At 45.4% G+C, this 26,263-nt stretch overlaps 2 protein-coding genes across 2 annotated transcripts in view; both read right to left on the reverse strand.

Moving 5' to 3' along the window:
- The window catches only part of DTD1 (D-aminoacyl-tRNA deacylase 1), a 154,591-nt gene extending 142,884 nt beyond the window's left edge, over positions 1–11,707 (reverse strand). Inside the window, exons 1-2 of the mRNA XM_084887665.1 lie at positions 11,523–11,707; positions 566–656 (exon numbers count right to left, since the gene is read on the reverse strand). Of these exons, the coding sequence (XP_084743791.1) occupies positions 566–656; positions 11,523–11,565 (134 nt within the window). The 5' untranslated portion in view covers positions 11,566–11,707. The remainder of the gene's footprint in view (positions 1–565; positions 657–11,522) is intronic.
- Positions 11,708–22,458: 10,751 nt separating this feature from the next.
- SMIM26 (small integral membrane protein 26) lies at positions 22,459–25,792 on the reverse strand. Its single transcript, XM_084887664.1, has 3 exons — positions 25,606–25,792; positions 23,859–23,909; positions 22,459–23,761 (listed from the first exon to the last, which is right to left on the reverse strand). Exons 1-3 carry the CDS (start codon positions 25,721–25,723, stop codon positions 23,607–23,609), a joined length of 324 nt encoding a protein of 107 aa, XP_084743790.1. The 5' UTR covers positions 25,724–25,792; the 3' UTR covers positions 22,459–23,606.
- Positions 25,793–26,263: the final 471 nt, after the last annotated feature.

Consider the following 26,263-nt stretch of genomic DNA (forward strand, 5'->3'; position numbering starts at 1 on the left):
TATAATAAAAGTGAAATATGCTAAGTGTCCGACCGATGGGTCACCGGTTCAGTTGACCACCCTGGAGCCCTCCCGCAGTCCCTCCCTGGCTGGCCAGCCCCCATCTGCCCCAAGTGGGACTGGGCGAGAGGGCCCTGATTGGCCCCCCAAGCGCTGGTCAGTCAGTGGGACCCCACCCGTGCACAAATTTGTGCACCAGGCCTCTAGTATGACACAACTACCACATATTCAATTCAAAGAGCAATGACTTAGCCTAGCCAGTTTGGCTCAGTGGATACAGCATCCACCTGTGGACCAAAGGGTCCTGGGTTCAATTCTGGTCAAGAGCATGTACCTCTGTTGCGGGCTCCTTCCCAGGCCCAGGCCCTGGTCAGGGCTCATGCAGGAGGCAACCAATAGATGTGTTTTTCTCACATAGATATTTTTCTCTGTCTTTCCCTCTCTCATCCACTCTCTCTAAAAATCAATGGAAAAAATATCAAGTGAGGATTAAAAAAAAAAAAAAAAAGGAATAACTTTGCTCTTTGTTTGTAAAAAAGCAAACAAAGAGAAATTCATATCTTACATGTGCTCCAGTTCCTTCTGACTATCTTCCAGAGAAATACCCAGCAACACACAGATGCCCCGTCCAATGGCACTTATCTGCTCTTCTCCAACTAGAAAGGAAACAAAAGACAAAAAAGACTCAGAACCATAGAGTTGCCATGAAACACTTTTAAATAACCACAGGAATGTTCAAATATCACTCATACTTCTTTTAACTTCTTTGACAAAGTCAGCAGATATTCAAAAATGAAAGGAGTTATGTAAATGCAGTAAGACAATCCTAATTTATGTCCATTCTGATTTTATATCGGGAATGAATGTGTTCTAAAGTGAACAACCAATAAGGAGGGTTTGAGGGCCACATTTTCATCTGTGTGACCTTTAAGACACCTGAAACTTTCTATGATGGAGTTTGCCAATCTATAAAAACAGAAGTTTTCCTGCCCAGAGAGTCCAGCTCAGCTATATTAATTCTCAGGAGATGCCTGCTTGTCTTGGAATCAGCAAATCTGGTAACACAATACACAGCACAAAATGGAAAACACATGTCATAAAATAAATAATTTTTCTACTTACTCCAGAAAAGAGAAATATATTATACACAAAACCATGCTTTAAAAATTTCAAGTCAGATTCACATTTGGAGAGGATCCAAGATGGCTGCTCGGGTATACACCTAGCCGCAGCAGCTCACAACAATTTCAAGGGAATACAACTAAAATGTAGAGTGGACATTGCCCAGAGCTACAGGTAGTCGACTGACTGAAAACTCTACAATAGGAAGGAGGGAGAAAACCAGAAGGAAAATCAGAGGAGCTGAAAAAAAGCCTAAGGTACGGAGACATGCTGCGCGCTCGCACGCACGCGCGCGCGGAGAGGTCGCAGCAGGAGAGGAGGAGAGGGCTGGGTGCTGCCTGGCGTTCCCTAGCAGGAAGGAAATAGAACCCCCAGCCTGGGCTGAACCCCCGAACCGGCAGCGCTGAGCCCCAAGTTATGTGCCAGACCCTGGGGACCCAGGCTCCGGCAGGGGGAGACAATCCCGGGGGACGGCGAAATGCGGGGCCCCCGGAGTCGCGCGCACATGGCGCGCAGAGGACTGAATGTTGACTCTGATGCTGGATTACCCTAGCCGGAAGAAACAAAGCCTCCGGCGGCAGCTCTGAGCCTCAGTCCAGACCGCCCAGAACTCCAGGTCTGGGCCAGTCCCTGGGGACCCAGGCTCGGGCAGGGGGAGACGGAGCTGTGAGGTGGAGTCCTGGGAGCGCGGCGAAAGGCCGAGCCCCCGGAGTCGCGCACACTGTGCGCAGAGGACAGTCTGTTGACTCTGATCCTGGACTCCCCTAGTGGGAGGGAGAAAGAAAGCTCCAGACTGGAGGAACGCGACGAGGAGCAGGAGCCCCTGCCGGACACCGGCCAGCTGGGCGCCAGCAAGGAGCCGGGCGATGGGGCCCCCAGTGGGAGGGGTGCCCCTGAGCCTTCGACTGCTGAGCGCTGGCAACGGAGCCAAGGACGGGGGCTGCTTCCTGGGCGGCGCCGACCCCGGCAACAGGCTGGAGCAGCGCGGGAGCCCGTGGAGAACAAAGGGGTGCCACAGGCCAACCTGCTGAGCTCCCAGGACAAGGAGGAAGAAACCAAAGAAGTTCTCAATGTGAAGAAATCAAGTGAGAGCAAATGATAGTAAAATTACTTAAGAAAGAATACAAAGAAGATCTTGAAAAATCAAAGACTAAGTCAGAACTCAACGCACCAGCCAACATTGCAACATAAATGCGTTTTGTTTTGTTTTTTTTAAAAAAGAAAAAAAAAAAAAAAAGAGAAAAAAGGGACAGAATGTTGGAACAGCAGCGACCAGGCCTAGAGTGGCCAGGCACAAGGCAGTGGCAGCTGGGCCCGGAGCAGCAGTGGCCAGGCCCCAGAGCAGCAGCAGCCAGAACAAGAGCATCAACGGCCAGCACTGGAGCGGCCAGACCTGGGGCAGTGGCAGCCAGGCCTGAGGCAAAGGCGGCCAAGCCCAGGGTGGCCAGTCCAGGAACACCCAGACACGGAGTGGCTGGGCCCGGAGAAGCCCGGCCCAGAGCAGCCGGGTTGGGAGCAGCCAGGCCCAGAACAGCAGTAGCCAAGCACGGAGCATCCAGGCTGGGAGCGGCCAGGCTCGGAGCAGCCGGGTCGGGTGCGGCCAGGTCCGGAGCAGCGGCGGCCAGGCTGGGAGCGGCCAGGCCCAGAGCAGCTGGGTCTGGTGTGGCCAGGCCTGGAGCAGCGGCTGCCAGGCTAGGAGCGGCCAGGCCTGGAGCAGCAGCTGCCAGGCTGGGAGCAGCCAGGTCCGGAGCAGCCGGGTCTGGTGTGGCCAGGCTCGGAGCAGCGGCTGCCAGGCTGGGAGCGGCCAGGCCCAGAGCAACAGCTGCCAGGCTGGGAGCGGCCAGGCCCGGAGCAGCCGGGTCTTGTGCGGCCAGGCCCGGAGCAGCGACTGCCAGGCTGGGAGCGGCCAGGCCCGGAGCAGCCGGGTCTGGTGCGGCCAGGCCCGGAGCAGCAGCTGCCAGGCTGGGAGCGGCCAGGCCCGGAGCAGCCGGGTCTGGAGCGGCCAGGCCAGGAGCAGCGGCTGCCAGGCTGGGAGCGGCCAGGCCCGGAGCAGCAGCTGCCAGGCTGGGAGCGGCCAGGCCCGGAGCAGCCGGGTCTGGTGCGGCCAGGCCAGGAGCAGCGGCTGCCAGGCTGGGAGCGGCCAGGCCCGGAGCAGCGGCTGCCAGGCTGGGAGCGGCCAGGCCCGGAGCAGCCGGGTCTGGTGCGGCCAGGCCCGGAGCAGCGGCTGCCAGGCTGGGAGCGGCCAGGCCCGGAGCAGCGGCTGCCAGGCTGGGAGCGGCCAGGCCCGGAGCAGCCGGGTCTTGTGCGGCCAGGCCAGGAGCAGCGGCTGCCAGGCTGGGAGCGGCCAGGCCCGGAGCAGCGGCTGCCAGGCTGGGAGCGGCCAGGCCCGGAGCAGCCGGGTCTGGTGCGGCCAGGCCAGGAGCAGCGGCTGCCAGGCTGGGAGCGGCCAGGCCCGGAGCAGCGGCTGCCAGGCTGGGAGCGGCCAGGCCCGGAGCAGCCGGGTCTGGTGCGGCCAGGCCAGGAGCAGTGGCTGCCAGGCTGGGAGCGGCCAGGCCCGGAGCAGCGGCTGACAGGCTGGGAGCGGCCAGGCCCGGAGCGGCCGGGACCGGAGCAACCGGTCCCAGAGCAGCCGGGTCGGGTGCGGCCAGGCCTGTAGCAGCAACAGCCAAGTCCAGAGCAACTAGGTCGGGAGCGGCAGTGACCAGACCCGGAGCAGCTGGTTGTGGAACGAACCAGAGCAACAGAGGCCAGGCCCGGAGCAGCCAGGCCCGAAACAGCTCGCTCCTCGCCTGTACCTGCCCACGGCTGCCTCTCAGACATGGCTGGAAACTTTTGCGGGAACTTGAGGGTCTGCTGAATCAAGTGATGAAGGCTTAGATCTGGATGTGTTGAGTTAGTATAGCGCTGGGGTGTTGATCTGTGAGTGCCTTGGGTGGGGCCTGGATGAGGCTGGTTGACCTATTTGAAAATGTCTTTTGTGTGAAGTGTATCATTGGGCATGTGGAGGTATTATTGATATGAGAAAATGCTAAGTAACAGATTTACTATCTGAAAAGGGATTTACTATCGGGGAAAGGGAGGGAGGAAGAGACTGAACATAAACTGTGCACCTATGGATGAGGACAATGGGGGATGGGGAGGGGGCAGAGGGTGGGGTGGGAACCTGGTGGAGGGGGGAAGAAATGAGGAACCTTTGTAATAATATGAACAATAAAGATTGATTTAAAAAAAAAATAAAATAAAAATAAAATAAAATAAAATAAAAAATAAAAAAAATAAATAAAAAAAAATTTCAAGTCAGCAGACTATTATTTCACAGTTTAGTACTAAAGTTGCATTCTAAGCCAATGATTCCCAGATCTTTTTAAATAATGCAACTCATTCATAAAAATAACCTCTGAACATATATTCCTAGTCCAAACATTTGTGTATGTGTTTATAGTTAAATGTACGCTCTACTACCAATAGTGTTGGCACAGAACTTAGGCCAAGATGCACTGTTATGATGGAAAGTAGAATCCTTCCTTCAAATACTGATCTTCATAATTTTCTAATCTTTTTGGTCAAATTTTTGCCAAATCTCATTAGATTATTCTGTGTGTGTGTGTGTGTGTGTGTGTGTGTGTTTTTACTTTATCATGTACTGACCTAATGTTCCAATTAGAAGAGGGGCAACTCTGCCATTTTCTTGTTTGCTTCTATTGGATAATAATATCTATAAATACACCTGACAAGGCCAGGCCAGCATGGCTCAGTGGTTAAGCATCAACCTATGAACCAGAAGGTCACACAGTTTGATTTCTTGACAAGGCATATGCCTGGTTTCAGGTTCGATCCCTAGTAGGGGACATGCGGGAGGCAACCGATCAATGATTCTCTCTCATCATTGACCTTTCTATCTCTCTCTCTCCCTCTCCTTTCCTCTCTGAAGTCAATAATAATGTCTTTTAAATAAATAAATAAATAGTATTTTCTTTTTTTCTATTTCAATAATTTTTTTATTTTTTAATTACAGTTGACATACATATTACATTAGTTTCAGGTGTATAACCTGTGATTAGACATTTATATAAAGTACAAAGTGTTCACCCTGATAAATCTAGTACCTATCTGACACTATATATAGTTATCACATTATTGACTACTAGAGGCCAGGTGCATGAAATTCATGCATGGGGGGGGAGGGGAACGTGTGTCCCTCAGCCCAGTCTGCATGCTCTCCAATATGGAACGCCTTGAGGGATGTCCGACTGCCCATTAGGCCTGATCCTACTGGTATCAGGGACATCCCTCTCACAATCTAGGACTGCTGGCTCCCAACTGCTCGCCTGCCTGCCTTCCTGATTGCCCCTAATCACTTCTGCCTGCCAGCCTGATCATCCCCTAACCACTCCCCTGCCAGTCTTATTGCCCCTAACTGCCCTCCCCTGCAGGCCTGGTCACCCCCAACTGCCCTTCCCTGCAAGCCTGGTCCCCCCTAACTGCTCTCCCCTGCAGGCCTGGGCCCCCCCCCACATCTGCCCTTCCCTGCAGGCCCAGTTGCCCCCAACTTCCTCCTCTGCCGGCCTGGTCACCCCTAAGAGCCCTCCCCTGCAGGCTTGATTGCCCCCAACTGTCCTCCCCTGCTGGCCATCTTGTGGCAGCCATTTTGTGTCCACATGGGGGCAGCCATCTTTGAACACATGGTGGCAGCCATCTTGTGTGTTGGAGTGATGGTCAATTTGCATATTACTCTTTTATTAGATAGGATAGTCCTTATGTTGTACTTTACATCCCCATGATTTTTTTGTAACTACAAGTTTGTACTTCTTAATCCCTTCACCTTTTTCATTCATTCCTCCAACCCCCATCCCTCTGTTCTTTATATCTAAGAATCTGTTTCTGGTCTGCCTGTTTGTTTGTTTGTTTTAGATTCCTCATGCAAGTGAAATCATATGGCATTGTTTTTCTCTGTCTGACTTATTTTACTCAGCACAGTACCCTAGGTCCATCCATGATGTTGCAGATAGCAAAATTTCATTCTTTTTATGAATAATAAAATGACAGCCGGGAACGGTTTGGCTCAGTGGATAGAGCATCGGCCTGCGGACTGAAAGGTCCCAGGTTCGATTCCGGGCAAGGGCATGTACCTTGGTTGCGGGCACATCCCCAGTAGGGGGTGTGCAAGAGGCAGCCAATCGATGATTCTCTCTCATCGATGTTTCTAACTCTCTATCCCTCTCTCTTCCTCTCTGTGAAAAATCAATAAAATATATTTTTTAAAAAAAAAAATAATAATAATAATAATAAAATGACAATAAATATATATGTATCAATAATTATTTTAAATATAAACGGATTAAATGTTCCAATCAAAAGACACAGGGTGGCTAAATAGATAAGAAAATAAGATCCTTAGATATGCTGCCTACAAGAGACTCATTTCAGATGGAAAGACACACACAAACTAAAAGTAAAGGAATGAAAAAAGATATTTCAGCCCTAGCCGGTTTTGCTCAGTGGATAGAGCGTCAGCCTGCAGACTGAAAGGTCCCAGGTTCGATTCTAGTCAAGCGCACCCGCCTGCATTGTAGGTTCGATTCCCAGTGAGGGATGTGAGAGGTAGCCAATCAATGATTCTCTCATCATTGATGTTTCTATCTCTTTCTCCCTCTCCCTTCCACTCTGAAATCAATTTTTAAAAAAAGTATTTAAAAATATATATATACAAGTCTTTAAAAATATATACTTCATAAAAATGGAAGTAAAAAATAGAGCTGAGTTAGCAATACTTACAACAGACAAAATAGCCTTTAAAACAAAGACTATATAACAAGAGACAATGAAGGACCAGCAACTCCACTTCTGGGTATTTATCTGAAGAAACCCAAAACACTAAATCAAAAAGACATAAGCATCCATATGTCCAATGAAGCATTATTTACAATAGCCAAGACATGAAGCAACCTAACTGTCCATCAATAGGTGAATAGATGCTCTAGCAGGGGTCTTCAAACTACGGCCCGCGGGCCACATGCGGCCCGCAGAGGAGTCTGATCCGGCCCGCCAGGTTTTTTGGGCAGTGAGCGCAGCCGAGGTGTTACAGTAGGAATTAGTAGTTCATATAGTCCGGCCCTCCAGCTCTCTGAGGGACCGTGATCTGGCCCCCACTTTAAAAAGTTTGAGGACCCCTGCAACCAGTTTGGCTCAGTGGATAGAGCATCGGCCTGCGGACTGAAAGCTCCCAGGTTCGATTCCAGTCCAGGGCATGTACCTTGGTTGCGGGCACATCCTCAGTAGGGGGTGTGCAAGAGGCAGCTGATCATGATTCTCTCTCACCGATGTTTCTAACTCTATCCCTCTCCCTTCCTCTCTATAAAAAATCAATAAAAATATTTTTTGGAAGAAAAAATATTATTGTAATATTATTGTAAATATTGTATATAAATTGTGTCTCATCTTTTTTCTTAACATTGCATTAGGATTTTTCCATGTTATTAACTTTTCCTAAACATCTTTTAACAGTCGCATCTCATCCAGTAGAACAGTTGCCTTCCATCCAATGACCTGACTCACCACCACAGGGATACATTTGTTATAACTGATAAGCCTACGACAAACCATGATCTCCCAATGTCCGAAGTTGACATTGAGGTTTACTCCTGGTGCTTTGGATTTGGACAAAGACATATAAAATGACATGTATCCACCATTATAGTATCTCAATGGGTCATTTCACTGTCCTAAAAGTCCTCTGTGTTCTGCCTTCTTATCCCTTTAAAGTGTTTTCTATAATTATGATTATCTTCTAGAGTAGATTTTAAAAAGCAGAATCATAAGTTGAAGTGATTCAAATCACTATTTGAAGTTTCACCATTTTTACAATGTAACATTGTCTCCATAAGAAACAAATTATGTCCCAAAGTCTATAGATGACACAGATTGCTCTCTTATTTTAGACCAGTTTTGCCCTTCCTCCTGGAACAAATAGAAGAATTGGGAGATTCAAAGGGGCCTTTTATTATAGACAAAGGGATTTCCAAATTTAAGATATATTTTATTGATTTTTTACAGAGAGGAAGGGAGAGAGATAGAGAGCTAGAAACATTGATGAGAGAGAAACATCGACCAGCTGCCTCCTGCACACCCCCCACCAGGGATGTGCATGCAACCAAGGTACATGCCCTTGACCGGAATCGAACCCAGGACCCTTCAGTCCGCAGACCGACGCTCTACCACTGAGCCAAACCGGTTTTAGCAGGATTTCCAAATTTAAAAAAGTGGGAATTTTAGACAAAAGGTTACCAGGCTAGAAAATATCTGAGATATCTGGTCTGTTTCTCCATGTACCAGTGTCATCATCCAAGAACCTCTTCTTTGAGGTTCATCACCCAATTAACACATTAAAGCCCATCGATTTTAAATCCTCTTCCCAATGCTCTATGATTCTGTTCAGATTTTAGCTGCTAAAGCTGAGTGACAGGACTTGGGGTTTATGTACTATTCACCTGTTTATCCAAATGAATATCCTTGAAATGTTTAAAAACCAAGCTTTTTAAATTAGATTACCACAATAACCACGCTATGGCAACAAAATTTGCCTGCCAATCTCATAAAGTGAGTCCTTCACATAATAAGATATGACTCCTTGCTGAGACCGGTTTGGCTCAGTGGATAGAGCGTCGGCCTGCGGACTGAAAGGTCACAGGTTCGATTCCGGTCAAGGGTATGTACCTTGGTTGCAGGCACATCCCCAGTAGGGGTGGTGCAGGAGGCAACTGATCGATGATTCTCTCTCATTGATGTTTCTGTCTATTCCTCTCTCTTCCTCTCTGTAAAAAAATCAATAAAATTTTTTTTTTTTTTTTTTAAAAGAGCCGAAGCCGGTTTGGCTCAGTGGTAGAGCGTCGGTCTGTGGACTGAAGGGTCCCAGGTTCGATTCCGGTCAAGGGCATGTACATTGGTTGCGGGCACATCCCCGGTAGGGGGTGTGCAAGAGGCAGCTGGTTGATGTTTCCCTCTCATCAACGTTTCTAGCTCTCTATCTCTCTCCCTTCCTCTCTGTAAAAAAAAATCAATAAAATATATTTTAAAAAATAAATAAATAAAATAAAAAAAGATATGACTCCTTGCCGGTTCGGTTTGGCTCAGTGGATAGAGCGCTGGCCTGCGGACTCAAGGGTCCTGGGTTTGATTCCGGTCAAGGGCATGTGCCTTGCTTGCAGGCCCGTCCCAGGTGGGGGGTGTGCAAGAGGCAGCTGATTGATGTTTCTGACTTTCTATCCCTCTCCCTTCCTCTCTGTAAAAAATCAATTAAAAAAAAAAAAAAAAATATATATATATATATATATATATATATATATATATATGAAATGACTCGTAAGAGTGTACTCTTGTCCCAACTATAATATTGGAAATGACATTTTAGACTCCTGAAATAAAATGTCATTAACTTACAGCCACATTTCGGTGGAGCCAGTCACATTTTTAAGGAATCAAAAAATCTCTTTCCATTACAATTCAACCAGAAGGCCTGGCTAACCCCAATGTCCCTCTAGCACTGAGAGAATTCCATTTTATTAACACCTTCCCACAATACACGCTTATCTTTTTAATAGCAGGTAGGTTTATTTGCTTGTTTTTAACTAAATACATATAATTTAAATAGTCAACTAAAATCACTCAAAATATTCAGCAAATCTCACAGAATACATGTTTTCAATATTCCAGAATGGAGAATTCAGAGAGAAAATATCAAAACTGAAATTCTCCAAAGTTTAGTCATTGTTGATGATGACCACATAAAGCAAAAAAGTCTTCTCTTTTACGAATTATCCTAGTTTAGTGACTTTGAATCTTAACTGAAATCTTTAAAAATTGTTTTGAAATTCCATAAATCCCTGTGTTGTTCTATTCCCTATTACTCCTGGGCCATATCCAAAACCAGTTACCAGAAGATCTTAAAAATCATTAGGCAGAAAAAAAAAAAAAGAAAAAAGAAAAAAAAAATCATTAGGCAGAGTTGAAAAATTGAACCTCAGATCTAAACACCTGCATGTAGTCTTGCTGGATTCGGTTGTTTCTTTAGGGCACATGTGTCAAACACAAGGCCCGCGGGCCAAATCCAGCCCGCCAGGCCTTGCAATGTGGCCCGCACCGCGCTGTCATCACTGCACTCCGCTGTCAGTTTATGACATTGTCAGTTTATGACTGTTCAGTAAACCATTCGGCCCGCGATTTAGGCTGGATTTTAGATTTTGGCCCCTTCTCTGATTGAGTTTGACACCCCTACTAGGGGATGTTGTTGTTTTATTCTGAGATTTATATTTTTGCAGACACAAGAACACATATTTGGTATTTGGTGTATAGACTGGCTTGAAGAATACCTGGAATTACCTGGACTGAAATAATATTATAATCCTGCCAATAAAAGTGGAAAAGGCTATTTAAAAAACCTAAAATTATTCATTACATTTTTAGAAAATATCTGTATTATCTTGGCTTGAGTTTTTAAAACGCCTACGTTATCTATATGAGTCATCTGGACCCGGTTAACGGGGATGAACATTCATCGCTGTTCAAATTAGACTTCAGTACAAATAAGACATATATGACATGTATCCATCATTATAGTATCTCAATGGGTCATTTCATTGTCCTAAAAGTCCTCTGCATTCTGCCTTCTTATCCCTTTAAAGTGTTTTCTATAATTAGGATTATCTTCTAGAGTAGATTTTAAAAAGCAGAATCATTAGTGGAAGTGATGGCTAATGGTTGGGTGACGTGCCCCGCAAGACATCGGTGGGGAAGAGAAACATTTCACCCTGAATTCCTCAGATTCTGACCCGGTGCCTGCAGGATGCTGGGAGGGAGGAGGAGAAGGATGTCCTGCGGAAGGAAACGCCGGGCTGGGGCTAGTCACATGGGTCCACGCAGATGTCAGAACTCCTCCACGGGAACCTACAGCTCCTCGCCTCTGGCGAGTCAGCTCCCTGAAAACCAGGCTGTAGAAACTGGGGAAATGGGGAATTAAAACCGAATGTTGAGAAGGAGGATGTTCTTGCTCCGGAAACGCTCCCCACGTGTGTGTGCACGACTCCACTGAGAACGGGCCGTGGGGATTCCCGGAGGGTCCGCCCCTCTGTGCGCAGGACCAAAATAAAGAGAATAATAAGGCGTGTTCATCCTGAGCCCAAAGAGGAGATTCTGCAGGCAGGGGCGCGCTGGGCCCCCCAGGCACATGGACAGCCATCTGGGGCGGGAGCGGCGACCCGAGCCCGGCCGGGGTGCGAGCCGGCGGGCACGGGACAGACAGGTCCGCCGGGGGACCGCGCGGGGAATCGGTGGCGGCGGGGCGGCGGGACGGACTGCCGGCGCGGGGTCAGGGGCGGCTCCTCCCGGCCCGGCCCCGCCCGACTGACCTGTGACGCTGGCCCGGGTGACGCGCTGCACCACGGCTCTCATGGCGGCGGCGGCGGCTGGGGCGAGTGGGGTCGCAGCCGCTCCTCCCGGCTTCCCTGCTCTGCGAGCGGCTCCGCGGCCTACGCCCTCTGCCGGTGACACTGGGAAGTGCGCCCCACTGCCCAGGAAGGCCAGGTTGGGGACGGCCGGCGGGTGTGGGCCACGCCCCCCAGAGGTTGGCCACGCCCACCTGCGGCCTCCCCCGTAACCCGGCTGATCCAGGGACAAGACCGCCCCCTTCTCGGTGTGGCTCCACCCACCGCTGGGCCCCGCCCTAACCACCTCGGGTCCCCAACCAAAACCCAGGCTCACCTCTGTCCAGACCGGTATCTGCCCGTTTCCTCTCACTTCCCCAGGCCTAAGAGACATCATTCCTAAATCCCAACTGTGTCCAGAACCCTAATTGTGTGTGTGTTTTTTAAATACATTTTATTGAGTTTTTACAGAGAGAAAGAGAAAGGGATAGAGTTAGAAACATCAATCAGCTGCCTCTTGCACACCCCCTATTAGAGACGTGCCCACAACCAAGGTACATACCCCTGACCGGAATCGAACCTGGGACCTTTCAGTCTGCAGGCCGACGCTCTATCCACTGAGACAAACCGGTTTCGGTCAGAATCCTAATTCTAATTGTGTTCCCTTTTCCTCTTTGCCATCCCTCCGCACAAGTATCCTCCCAAATTGTTTTTCCCTATACTCTGATTTCAGATCGCATAAATCTTTCGCCTTTTACCAAATTGTTTCTCCCCCGTCCTCCTGACTCAGGGGCTTCTTAGAAAGTAGAAAGGAGTTGCTGCCCAAAATAGCCGTTTAACTATTTAAGTATTTTTTTAAAAAATATATTTTATTGATTTTTTACAGAGAGGAAGGGAGAGAGATAGAGAGTTAGAAACATCGATGAGAGAGAGCCATCGATCAGCTGCCTCTTGCACACCCCCTACTGGGGATGTGCCCGCAACCAATGTACTGTACATGCCCTTGACCGGAATTGAACCCGGGACCTTTCAGTCCGCAGACCGACGCTCTACCATTGAGCCAAACCGGCTTTGGCCTATTTAAGTATTTTTTGACTTAACCCTATCATGGCAATGCAGAGATGTATACTGTAATTTTGTAATAATTCTTCTTCTAATTCAAATACTAGCCCACCCCACCCCCAGGTGCAAAAGTGCTTAGAAAGCTGCAAAGGACTATACGAAGGTATCACCCTAACAAATTATTATCACAGATGAAAATGAGTTCCTCTCAACTTGTCTTCTTCTTACAGTCCTCTAATAGCATTGGTGGGTGTAGAATATGAGCTTCAGGAAAAGCTACCCCAAAACATAGCACCTTGGCATACTGAATATTTAAAGCTGGAATCTGAGGAAAACAGAAGCGGGAAAGTCACTCAGACCTTCCCCTGAACCTTCTCTCCTGGAACAGATCGTAAACACCTCATGTGAGAGGTGCCATCCCTATATCTGGAGGAAGAACAAACAGGCCTTGCTAGGTCTCCCCCAATTTATGACAGCTACCTCATATTACTTATTCCTCCACAACTGCCCACGCTTTATCAAACTTAGCATAAAAATTCTCAGATCTAACTGTCTCTTCAGCTCACCGTTTCCTTATGAAGACTCCCATGTCCCGTATTGATCGATTCAGTCACATGTAAAACAAATAAATGTATATGCTTTTCCCCTTTTCATCTGCCTTTATCAGTTTAATTTTCAGGCCCACCCAGAGACCTTATGAATGTTGAGGGAAACTTTTTCTCCTCCTATAAGAGAAAGCGTTCAAATAAAGAACAAGGAAAGTCATTTGGCCAGAAAAGAATACAAATTAGTATGCTTGAATGTTTACACTACACACTAAATTATCTTAACGAAGTGGCCAGAGTTAATCTCATCAGTAATGAGAAACACATCATATGCTCCCTGATATTGCACTGAGAAAGACACAACATCAGTTTTGTGACATTTCTTTTTTTTTTCATATCATAATTTTCTGTCATATTTTATTTTTTTAATATATTTTATTGATTTTATACAGAGAGGAAGGGAGAGAGATAGAGAGTTAGAAACATCGATGAGAGAGAGTCATCGATCAGCTGCCTCTTGCACATCCCCTACTGGGGATATGCCCGCAACCAAGGTACATGCCCTTGACCGGAATCGAACCCGGGACCCTTCAGTCCCCAAGCCGAAGCTCTATCCATTGAGCCAAACCGGTCCCGGCAGTTTTGTGACATTTCTGCCAAAAATTTGTAATCTGTGTGGGAAGGGAGAAACTTTCCCTTACCCTCAAGGTTCTTTCAGCTGGTCCCGTAGTCGGCAAACTGCAGCTCATGAGCCACATGCAGTTCTTTGGCCCCTTGAGTGTGGCTCTTCCACAAAATACCACGGCCTGGGCAAGTCTATTTTGAAGAAGTGGTGTTAGAAGAAGTTTAAGTTTAAAAAAATTTGGCTCTCAAAAGAAATTTCAAACATTGTACTGTTGATATTTGGCTCTGTTGACTAATGAGTTTGCCAACCACTGTTGTGTTTGCGGGGCAGAAGTTTCTCATGAGCCCACAGCTAAAAGTTGCCTTTAGCTCAAAAACAATCCACATACCACAGATACATGTTGGGATGGCTCTTTCTGAACCTCCACAGTTCCTTCCTGAAACTTCCCTGGAAGTTTCACATTCCAGAAATGGTGTTGATAGTTTTTTGTGTTTTTTTTTTTAATATATATTTTTATTGATTTCAGAGAGAAAGGAAGGGGAGAGAGAAACATTAATGATGAGAGAGAATAACTGATCGGCTGCCTCCTGCATGCCTCCCATCGGGGATTGAGCCCGCAACTTGGGTATGTGCCCTTGACTGGAATCAAACACGGGACCTTTCAGTCTGCAGGCCGACACTCTATCCACTGAGCCAAACCAGCTAGGGCAGCAGTCTCAGTCTTGAGACAGGTTCAGTTCAGTTAAATAGTTGTATCTCATTTCAGTAGGCAGTAATGCCAGTGGGCTCCTAAAATTAAGCCTGTGGTGCAAGGACAGCGCAGGTATTTAATAAAAAGCATCTCTACGGACCCAGAGACATAGAAGCATGGAACAGACTGGAATCTCAGAGGGAAGGCAGGGGTGAGCGGGTGGGAAGAGATCAACCAAAGAACTTGTATGCATATTTGCATAACCTGTGGACATAAAAAATAGGGTGGTGAAGGCCTGGGGCAACGGGTGGGGGTAGGCTAGAAGGGGTCAATGGGGAAAAAATGGGGACATATATAATACTTTCAACAGTAAATATTTATTTTTTATTTATTTAAAAAGAATGTACTCTGAGTCAAGAAGTGAGCTGTCAGAACTGTCAGAACAAAAGATGAGATCATCCACATACAGTATTAAAGTGGTGTTTGGGGGGGGTGGGGAGCATCTCTGTGGAAACAAACAAACAAAAAAGCAGACTATCGCCGAAAAACGGTTTGCTCAGTGGATAGAGCGTCGGCCTGCAGACTTAAGAGTCCCAGGTTCAATTCCGGTCAAGGGCATGTACCTTGGTTGCAGGGACATTCCCAGCAGGGGGTGTGCAAGAGGCAGCTGATCGATGACTCTCTCTCATCAATGTTTCTAACTCTCTATCTCTCTCCCTCCCTCTCTGTACAAAATCAATAAAATATATTTTTTTTTAAATTTTAAAAGCAGACTATAATCTGTTTCTGAGTTCTGAAGGCAGGCAGTTGAGAAGATGTCTAAATATGTCTGGAATCGTCTTCAGATTCAGACAGGTAGTTCCAGGCTGTAGCTTCTCCTGGTCTGCAGAATGGATGTCTCTGGTGATCTTTCCGTGATGGGCGGAATGACTGTCTATATATGAGCTGTGGTGATTTCTCTGAACTCTGTTACCAAGTTCTCCATCTTCAGCGTACATGGCCCTGGGAAAAGGGTAGTTTCAGTCCTCAATTATTCCAAGTCGAAAGATGAAAGAAAAATTAGAAACATTCATTTGGAGAGTCTTAGGCAGATGTTGGAGGGACCTAGGATAATTGAAGATCCAGTCCATTTACAAGAAGGAAACAAAAAACTCAAAAAATAATGAACAGCATCAGAATGTAATAACTACAAATGTATACCATAGTTTCTATTGAAACATAATTTTTTACTCTAAGATCAATATTTTTACCAAAGATAGCCAAGTTAAGTTTAATTTATTTGCAAAATAAGTCATTTCAATAAACTTGGGCTGATTATTCGTCTAAGTCCAGCAAGAATAGTAATTAAGCAGAAGGGCTCTTTTAAATCTGCTGTGCTGGCTCTGCTGGTTTGGCTCAGCGTCGGCCTGCGGACTGCAGGGTCCTGGGTTCGATTCCAGTCAAGGGCACATGCCAAAGTTGTGGGCTCGGTCCCCGGTGGGGGGCGTGCAGGAGGCAGCCGATCAGTGATTCTCTCTCATCATTCATGTTTCTATCCTTCTCTCTCCCTTCCTGAAATCAATTAAATCTTTTGTGCTGGCAGAGAGAGAGAGAGAGAGAGAGAGAGAGAGAGAGAGAGAGAGAGAGAGAGAGAGAGAGAGAGAAACGGAATGCTTCCAGGCTGGTGAACACGTGGAGGTGCTGAGATGGGAGAGGGCATGGAAGCATTACTCGAGAGAAACACATCTGATTGGTTGACTCCTGCATAAGCGCCAACCAGGGCCCAGGCCAGGGGGAGTCTGCAGCCAAGGAATCAATGTATTAAGAATTCAGAATCACTGCAATAGGATCCAGAAGGCAACTACCGTGCAAAATACATCCTTCTAATACAGTCACAAATGATGAGGTGGTCACTAAATCACTCTCCTCCAGCCGGCAGCTGTTGTGAAACAGCTCTTAAGTGCCACTTAAAACCTCAATGAACTACTTTAAGCTGTTTTCAAATACAAATAAAAACGCATTAAAGAAAATAAATAAATAAATAAATAAATCTGTTGTGCTGGAATTTTCCATAAGAAATCTTCAGATTGAACTTAAAAAGGCCTCTTGAGGCTAGAAAAGCCATGGCAAGAACTTGCCATCAGACCTTGCCTGCACTACGTATAGATTTAGGTGAGTTTGTCTTTTCTCAAACTCCTCAAAATATCCTGAAGCTTCTGTATCTGCCAAGAAACGACATTCTTCACTCACCTCCTAAGGCTGCTGCTGATTTCTGTAAGCAAAGTACTATGCCAATATTTCAAAGGGTTTTTATTGGCTTCTGTCAGTCAATATTAAAGCTGTCTGGTCGTATCTGAGTCTATGCATGTCTCTCTCAAATATGACATTCCAGTCAAATCCTTGATATATAACTGTCTTCTGTTATAAGAACAGATCTTTATTGAACTTATACAAATAACAATATTGCCATGAAAATGAGAACACTCCCTGAGAATTTCTGAATTCTGGGGGAATCAAGTAAAGAAAAGGACACATGTTTCTATTCTGTTTATAAAGGTATAGTTTACCATATTGCTCTAAGTCATGGCTAGCTTTAGAAAATTGTTTTCTTATATCTGAAAAAATAATCCAGCAATATTTCAAACAAAAAGTTATAAATATTGTAACCATTCTCATCAGTTAATTCAGCCCCATGTAATTAAAATTTCTGCTTGATTCAGTTTTTCCATTAGTTCTCTCAATCTTGCCTGATAATTAAGTGATAGGGTCAGTGATAATTCCAAGTGTTCAGGTCTGTCCATCAGAGTTCATTATGGTTTATGCTCGGCTGATGTCCACCCATGAGGGAGGGGTCCCAGATTTGTTTTGGGTCAGAGCACATGCCTGAGCTGTGAGCTCAATCCCCAGTAGGGGGATTGCAGGGGGCAGCTGATTCATGTCTCTCTCTTATCATTGATATTTCTCTCTCTCTCCCTTCCTCTCTCTCTAAAATCAATAATTTTTTTTAATTCATATGATTTGCTCAGAGATTGTTGAAGGCATACGCTAAGTGGGAAATACATTTTCAAACACTGTCTTTCCTACTGTGAGGGTATCAGCCTTTCAGTAGGGGAAGGCTTTAACCTATCTGGGAAACATACACCAGGAGCATACTCGTAAAGCATACTAAATAGCAGTTGAATAAAATCCACAGTTTAAAAGTACTATGGTGGCCGAAACTGGTTTGGCTCAGGGGATAGAGCGTTGGTATGCGGACTGAAAGGTCCCAGGTTCGATTCCGGTCAAGGGCATGTACACTGGTTGCGGGCACATCCCTGATGGGGGGTGTGCAGGAGGCAGCTGGTCGATGTTTCTCTCTCATCGATGTTTCTGGCTCTCTCTCCCTCTCCTTTCCTCTCTGTAAAAAAACAATAAAATATATTTAAAACATAAATAAATAAAAAAAAGTACTATGGTGGTCCTTTTACAGTACTTGGCTCAGTGGAAAGAGCATCAGCCGGTGGACTGTCAGCCTGATTCCAGTCAAGGGCAGTACCTCGGTGGGTAGGGCGAGTGCAGGAGGCAACCAAAGTGTGTCTTTCACATCAATGTGTCTCTGTCATATAGTTGTTTCTCTCGGTCTCTCCCCCTCCCTTCCACTCTCTCTAAAAATCGATGGGTAAATATCCTTGAGTGAGGGCTAACAACAACAAAAAAGTACTACGGTGATGAAGAAATGCAATAAGAGAAAAGGAAAAAAAAAAAATGGGATTTGACAGGAGCCTGAATCAAGTGGCCCATCTTGGGTTTTCCATAGACTATCCACTTAATTCACAGCCATTGTTTACATTTATAATATACCCTGAAAGTTTATCTAAGGTGACCAGATTTTACCATTGGTAAAGCGGGACACCATTGACTGGGGGGGGGGGGGGGGGGAATTCTGGTCTATATGGAGCAACAAAAATTTTCATAGAACGCAAAAATAGTATTGTAATATACTTTTTTAAATTTCAACGTAAGTACAATTTACAAATATAATAAATAAATAAAAATTATGTATAGTCGTGTCACTTTCAAGGCCGGAACTAGACTTTTTGCCGCCACTATAAAATATAAATATACGAGTACTGTCTGCTAAATTCAAGAAAATTTATGTATATTAACTGTTATGTATATGCTGCATTTAGACTTCCTTATGGCAAAGAAGGTTTTGTTTTAAAAAGAAACAAACTCCACAAATCATGAAGCTGTGTAAAAGCTACATATGCCTCCAAAGCTCTGAATCCAGGTCCCAGTTGCTGTCACAAAGGAGTGAATGGAATCGCACTCCACCCTCTTTCTAGAGTAAAAGTGCCTTAGCAGGTGCTGCAGCTGTTACCACTACAGGAAGCTGGTTTCCAGAGGTTTCCACTGAGCGTCACAATAAAGAGTCCATGTGCTATGGAAAAAAAAAGAAGAAAATTTATGTATTTATGAAATAAATAAATTACCTAAATTATCTGAATAGCTGATTTGTAATGACATCACTTGTTTAACTAGCTTACTAGCACACAGTACGAAGTGTATCGTCTGAGAGACAGTTACAAAATGTTTTCGTCGTTGCCAATCCCAAAAAATGCCATTGTTCATTCTAAGGTGACCAGACATCCCGAGTTTAACAATTTGTCCCGCGTCCCGCGGTGTTTTAAGACAGTCCCGATTTAAAATTTAAAATTCAAAATCGGGGCCGTCTTAAAAGGCCCCGGGACGCGGGACAAATTGTAAGAAATCGGGACTGTCCCGCCAAAAGCGGGACGTCTGGTCACCTTAAAATGGTGGTCGAATTCTAACTGATCAACAATGCGAACTTTGATAAGCAGTTCTCGATAAGCAGTTCTCAACAATTATTTGTTATTATTAAAGTTTAGCATTGTAAAATTAACAAAAATAATATAAAACTCATATCCTGGCTAAACAGCCACACGGCCGCCGAAAACCGTATATTCCCTCCCTGTTCTCCCGCCGCTCCCTAGCTTGTCGTGCATTCTTTCCAAAAACCGGGACTTTTTAAAAAACGACAAATTGTTCAAAAGCGGGACTGTCCCACCAAAAGCGGGACTTTTGGTCACCTTCAGTTTATCGCCACTTACTTTAAAACTAGTAAAAACTCCACGGTGAAATTTGCATATATGTAAATGACGCAACACGGAAAAACTGATACTCAAGGGCAAATTCAAGCTGAAAAGAAGTAACTTAAAATTTTCTTCCACTTATATGTTCTGAAAATAAGGTTACTATCTACAGAATAACCTTTGATCATTTTTATTCAAACACCGAAACTAGCCACCGTCAGTGAAATAGGAGTGGCTTTTACCCGAGGCCTGTGTTACAAGGGTGCTGGCTAACTCTCTCTCACCCGATTTGGGTATCTCTCTCTCTTCCCAATTTTTTTTTGGGAGGCAACCAAAATTTTTGGTGGCCTTGTTTCGGCAAGGCTTACTTTAACGCTGGTTTAAAAAAAGAAAAATAGCTTTCTAGTGTTTTGTATGTTAGTCGCTGTGTTAAGTACCAATGAGCTCGTCAGCTGTGCTAGTGGTGACCAATGACTCTCATTGCTGTTTTTTCTTTCTCTTCAGTATCTGGATTGTAGTGTGTATATATATATGTGTGTATATATATATGTATATATATATTTTTTAACAAGAGTGTTCCTTATAATATACTTATATGCATAGTTCATGGACAGGGCCAGTAGGTTAGTGAAGACCTAAAGGAGGAAGTGGGGAGAGGAGACTGGAGGGGTGTGGGAGGGGTGTGGGAGGGGTGTGGAAGGGGGTGGGGGGAGAGGAGTAAGTGGGAGATATATGTGATGCTATCAACAATAAAAATAGAGAACATAAACTGATGAACAAAAACAGATGCAGAGACAGAGAATCATCTTTCAGACCGTCAAACCTCAGAGGGAAGGTAGGGGAGGGTGGGGGTAAGAGGGAGAGATCAACCAAAGGACTTGTATGCATGCATGTAAGCCTAACCAATAGATGCAGACACCAGGGGGGTGAGGGCATGAGTTGGGGATGGGGATGGGGGTGGGGGTGTGGATAAGAGCACATATGTAATACCTTAATCATTTAGAAAAAGAATATGTATTTTTATTTTTCAAATTCATGTACCAGTGGGGTCCTTCGGCCTGGCCTATGGGATAGAGCCAAAACTGGCTCTCTGACACCCCCAAAGGGTCCTGGATTGCAAGAGGACACAGGCCAGGCAAAGAGACTCCCACTGGTGCATGATTGGGGTGGGGAGGAATGTGAGAGGTTGGCTAGCTAGGGAGGGACCTCAAGAGGGCTTCAGGGCATGTCCTGCCCTTCTAACTCAGTCTTTTCTTTTCTTTTTTAATTTTTTTAATTGATTTTTTACAGAGAGGAAAGGAGATAGAAACATCAATTCAGCTGCCTCTTGCACACTCCCCACTGGGGATGTGACGGCAACCAAGGTACATGCCCTTGACTGGAATCGAACACTGGACCCCTCAGTCCGCAGGCCGATGCTCTACCCACTGAACCAAACCGGCCAGGGCCTACTAGTCTGAGCTTCTGCCCCCTAGTGGTCAGTGCATGTCATAGCGGTTGAGCAGCCTTAGCATATCATTAGCATATTATGCTTTGATTGGTTGAACAGATGAGTAGACGACTGACACTTAGCATATTAAGCTTTTATTATATAGGCTGCTTCCCATGCACCTTATACCAAACTAGAGGTCCAGTGCATGAAATTCGTGCACAGGTAAGGTCCGTGGGCCTGGCCGGTAATCAGGGCTGATCTGTGGGGCAATCATTGGGGCAATTGAGGGCCCCCCCAAAAACCCCTCCCCAGTGGCAACGGCCTTGGTTGGCATGGAGCATGGGGCCAGCGGACAGCTCCTGCATTGAGCATCTGCCCCCTGGTGGTCAGTAAATGTCATAGTGACCAGTCATTCCTCTGGTTGTTCCACCATTTGATTTGCTTTTATTATATAGGATAAGCCAAATTTGTTTAAATTTCCTTTTGTAAAGAGAGAAAATAAACCTTTTGAGGTGTCCTAAGGCCTTTCCAGGTCAAGACTCTGCATTTTGAATGTGGGAGGATGTCAAAATATCTCAAAAAGTTTGGACATTTGGTTAAATAGGATCAATAAGTTATTATGAAGCAATACTTAAGTACCCATTTAACCAAAGTGACGATAAAAAATATCAAAGACAAATTCAGTGCCTTACAAAATTTTTAGCAAAACTTAGTTTTCACACGGACAAGTGTGGTGACTGGGGGCGGGGGCGATGGGGAACCCAAGAGGGTACAGTGGGGTAAATGGTGATGGACGGAGACGGACTTGGTGTGGTACACATATGGTAAAGAGTACAGATGATGTGCTGTGGAATTGTGCACCTGAAGCAAGTATAATAAATCCAGACTTTTTTTAAAGCGTAGCTCCTGCCTGACTGATGTGGCTCAGTGGTTGAGCATCAACCTATGAACAAAAGGTCATAGTTCAATTCTCGATTCCCAGTCAGAGCACATGTCCAGGTTGTGGGCTCAATCCCCAATAGGGGGCATGCACGAGGCAGATGATCAGGGATTCTCTCTCATCATTGATGTTTCTGTCTCCTTCCTCTCTGAAATCAATCAAGATATATTTTTTAAAAAAGGAAAAAGCAAAAAGTAGGTAAACCTACATTCAGTAAGAAATGTTTCAGTACTCTATCTTATTTGGAAATGATCTAGACATTGAATGAATATCCATAATTTAATTTAGTTAGCAAACCTTTAAAGTTACCAAATTACCAGACTTGGGAAACCATTCTTAAGTACACCTATGTTGACATAAAAATGTCCAAATTTGTGGAAAACATTTATAAGTTTATTAGATGCCCTGTACAGGTAGCTCAGCTGTTTCGAGCATCATTCCGATACACAAAGGTTGTAGGTTTAATCCCCAGCCAAGGAATATACAAGAATCAACCAATGAGTGCATAAAGAAGTGAACAAATCAATGTGTTTTGTTTTTTTTTTCTCTCTCTCTCTCTCTCTCTCCCTCTCTCTAAAATTAAAACAAAAGGAATTTATTTTATCCAGAGGCAGGCTGGCTGCATTCCAGTTCGTGGTGCCAGGCCTTCCTAGGCCTACAACATAATTTGCTTTCATTCTGAGGTATCCACACACAATTTCTCATAAATACCCCTTAAGTTAAGCCCACTTGTTACTTGCAACCAAGAGACCAGTGCAACCTAGGCCAGGAACCATGCTGTCCCAACTTTGTACTTACTCCGTATCTAGAATATTGGTAGTCACAGTTGGGATTTAATCCATACCTGTTCTGGTCCTAAAGAACAGATGGAGTTTGTCTAATTCATAACATTCTTACCAAGTACCCAATAGTATTCAAAGAGTGGCTATAAATTCCATACTGAATATGGAGATTCTTTGAACCTGACCTTAAATGGATCACCAAAACTGTGTCTGACAACATCCTATATAATAAAGAGGTGACATGCAAATTGACCCTTATGCCATCACAAGATGGCTACCTACAACCAAGCCGGCAGGGTGGTTAGTGAGGGACAACCAAACGATTGAACAGTAGACTGCATGCGGCAACCAGGCTGGCGTGGGGGCTGTGAGAGGCAACCAGGCCAGCAGGGGTGGCAGTTAGGGGTGACCACGCTGGCAGAAGGGGGCAGTTGGAGGTGACCAGGCCAGCAGGGGTGTGGTAAGGGGTGACCAGGCAGGCAGGCAGGTGAGCAATTAGGAGCCAGCAGTTCAGGATTGTGAGAGGGATATCCAACTGCTGGTTTAGGCCTTATCCCCAGGATCCTGGATTGGAGAGGGTGCAGGCTGGGCTGAGGGGAACCTGCCCCATGCATGAATTTTATGCACCAGGCCTCTAGTAAAATAAATATAAAGGTCATGAACTAGTTTTAGAAAGCAAGCATATGGAAGCTCAATGTAAATTTCACTTCAACCCTTCACTCATGTAAGTATAGAGGAACACTTCTTGAATATGCCAGTTTACTTTTCCTCAAGGAAATATTTACTGCATATTACTAGTGATCATATTTTACATAAAAGGTTAAAGGTATACACTTTTCAAAAACATAAAATTGAAATCAAGGCATCTATCACATTTACATGCTGAAACAAAGTCCTGGTTTTCGGCATCCAGCAGTCAATCATGATTCTGGTCCAGGGCCACCAGTCCATGATTTCCAATAGTTGATGATCTTGTCAGTAACTGGAACAAAATCTTCTTTATATGTGACAATCGTTTCCACATAAAACCCTTTTGGGGGCTCAGTTACTTCATTCCTTAGGTCAAATTCATCACCTTTGAAAAATATGGAACACCTGAATTATTAACTTTTAAGGAGCAATCACTAAAATTATTTAGTCAAGGCTTAGAAATAAAACAAAATAAGAATTACTTGACTCAGGGCTTTCATATGTTGAGACATCTTTTTGTTCTACTTCATCACCTTAAAAAAACAAAACACCTGAATTATTAACTGTAACTTAAATAGCAGTCATGTAAACTATTAGTAAAGTCTTATAAATAAAATCATTACCCCCACCCCCATCAGATTCCTGACACCATTTTCTTTCTGTAAAAAAGAAAAATAAATAAAACATGGCCACTATAGACTTTAAATGGTTACACTTTATACTTGGTTGGACATGTGTACTTTCTAGCCACTGATAATCTTCATCACCAAATATAATTTTCAGCAGTTTACACATCTCAGCTTTACCAAGATGTACTTGACATATAATATAATTACTCCTTTAAAATAATTACTCCTAGCCTGTGTGGTTAAGTGGTTAGAGCCTCTGCCCAGCACGGAAGGGTCTGGGTTCAATTCCCAGTCAAGGGCATCTACTTAGGTTGTAGGTTTGACCGCAGCCCTGGTGGCCCAGGGAGGCAACCAATTGATGTGTTTTTCTCTCTCTCTCCGTCCTCCCTTCCACTCTAAAAATCAATGGAAAAAATATCCTCAGGTGGATATTAAAAAATAATAATAAATAACCCTAGCCGGTTTAGCTCAGTGGTTAGAGTGTTAGCCTGTGGACTGAAGGGTCCCGGGTTCGATTCCAGTCAAGGACACATACCTTGGTTGCAGGTTCCCTGGCCACAGGAGGCAACCAATGAAGGTGTCTCCCTCACATTCATGGTTCTGTCTCTCCCTCTCCCTTCCACTCTTTCTAAAAATCAGTGAAAAGCCCAGCTGGTGTGGCTCACTGATTGAGCACTGACCAATGAACCAGGAGGTCCCAGTTGGATTCCTCAGTGGAGGGTATAAAGGGAGGCAGCCAATCAATGATTCTCATCACTAATGTTTCTCTCCCTCTCCCTTCCTCTCTGAAATCAATAAAATATATATTTTAAATAAATTAAAAATGTCCTTGGGTGAGGATTAACAAAAATACTTAAATTAAAATAATAATACAGTAAAATAAAATGTAACATTAAATGGTTTTCGGTACATTCAGATCTGCGGAACCTACACTACAATTAAATTTACAATATTTTCATCCACAAAAATAAACCCCATACTCTTTGCTATCACTCCTCCCATTCAACCGCAAGCAACCAGATATCTATTAGCAGTACAGATTTCCAAGCACTTTTTAAAGCTAAGCGATCTCCTTTCTGATAAGGGTATTTAAAAATATAGTTTCTATTGATTTCAGAGAGAAATGGAGAGATAGGAACATCAATAAGAATCCCTACTGGGGATCGAGCCTGCAAACCCGGCACGAATCCTTGACCAGAATCCGAACCGGACCTTCAGTCTGCAGGCCTTTGCTCTGTCCATGGAGCCAAACCAGCTAGGGCTCTGGGAAGGCTTTCAAATTCCTTCGCTGGTGTTAAGCGCTGAACTTGTCTGCTCGCCAAATGCGACAAAAGGCTAATGTTTCAGAAGCACCAGTGTCCAGCGTCTGATCCTTCAAATTCCTAGTATTATGGCACGGCCTCATTCAAAAATATAAGATTTGGTCATTTAAAATGTAGTTGCCGGCACACTCCATTACACACCGAAAGGCGCTAAACCACCGTTCCCAAGTTTTGTAGAATATTTAGGGCTGGTGCACGGCGAAGCTGCTCCCATGACCCCTGCGTGAGCCCCACGGAGGGCTGCGTCTCCGGGGGAAGGTCTTGCGGGAGAGCCGTACCTAGTGACTTGCTCTTTTTGCGGCCGGAGAAAATCAAGGCGCCCAGCACGGTCCAGGTGCCCAAAGCGTACACAGTGGACATGCGCCGGTACCAAGCCGAGGCCTGGTCCGGACGCATGGCGCCGCCAGAGGAAGGAAAGCCTTGTCCAAGGCTCGGGGGGCATAGGCGGGTCTTCCGGTCAGCGCGTCGCCGCCGCCGCCGCTTCCTCCAATGGAGAGCGGGCCCCGATGCATCCTGGGGCGTGTAGTCCGGCGAGCCGCGCCCGGGATTGGTCTCAGGTCCAGGAGCTTTGGTTCCGGTGCCTTGCTGCGAACGCACGACCTTGCATGCCAAGTGACCTACTACATGAGTATGTCTGAGCAAACTTCTCACTTGCAAATGGGTAACGTTTGCTTTAGCAGGCTTCAGAAGGTATTTCCAAAAGGTTAGTTCCATCCCTCCTCCAGCTCGGATTTGCGAGGATAGCGCCAGCCCCCTCTAATCACCCCCACTCCCACCTCCAAACTCATCTTCTCTGTTTTCCTTTCTGGAACCCTCCCTGGGTGAGCGTTGAGTTCCCCCATGTCAAAGCTAATCCCTCCACTAGACTCTGGGCCTATTCTTTACTCCTTCCTCTGGAGCCTTTCCCATAAATTACATTCTAATGCTCCACCACCT

The sequence above is a fragment of the Pipistrellus hanaki genome, assembly GCF_964339955.1.
Source record: "Pipistrellus hanaki genome assembly, chromosome: 6".
In the NCBI taxonomy this organism is placed as follows: domain Eukaryota; kingdom Metazoa; phylum Chordata; class Mammalia; order Chiroptera; family Vespertilionidae; genus Pipistrellus; species Pipistrellus hanaki.

What these genes read in the sequence shown, in the direction of transcription:
- SMIM26 (XM_084887664.1), bottom strand. Translation starts at nt 25,723, where the DNA reads ATGCGTCCGGACCAGGCCTCGGCTTGGTACCGGCGCATGTCCACTGTG. An exon ending in CAAAAAGAGCAAGTCACTAG is followed by an intron (nt 23,910 to 25,605) that starts GTACGGCTCTCC and finishes TGTTTTTTTAAG; the next exon opens with GTGATGAAGTAGAACAAAAA. An exon ending in ATATGAAAGCCCTGAGTCAA is followed by an intron (nt 23,762 to 23,858) that starts GTAATTCTTATT and finishes TATTTTTCAAAG; the next exon opens with GTGATGAATTTGACCTAAGG.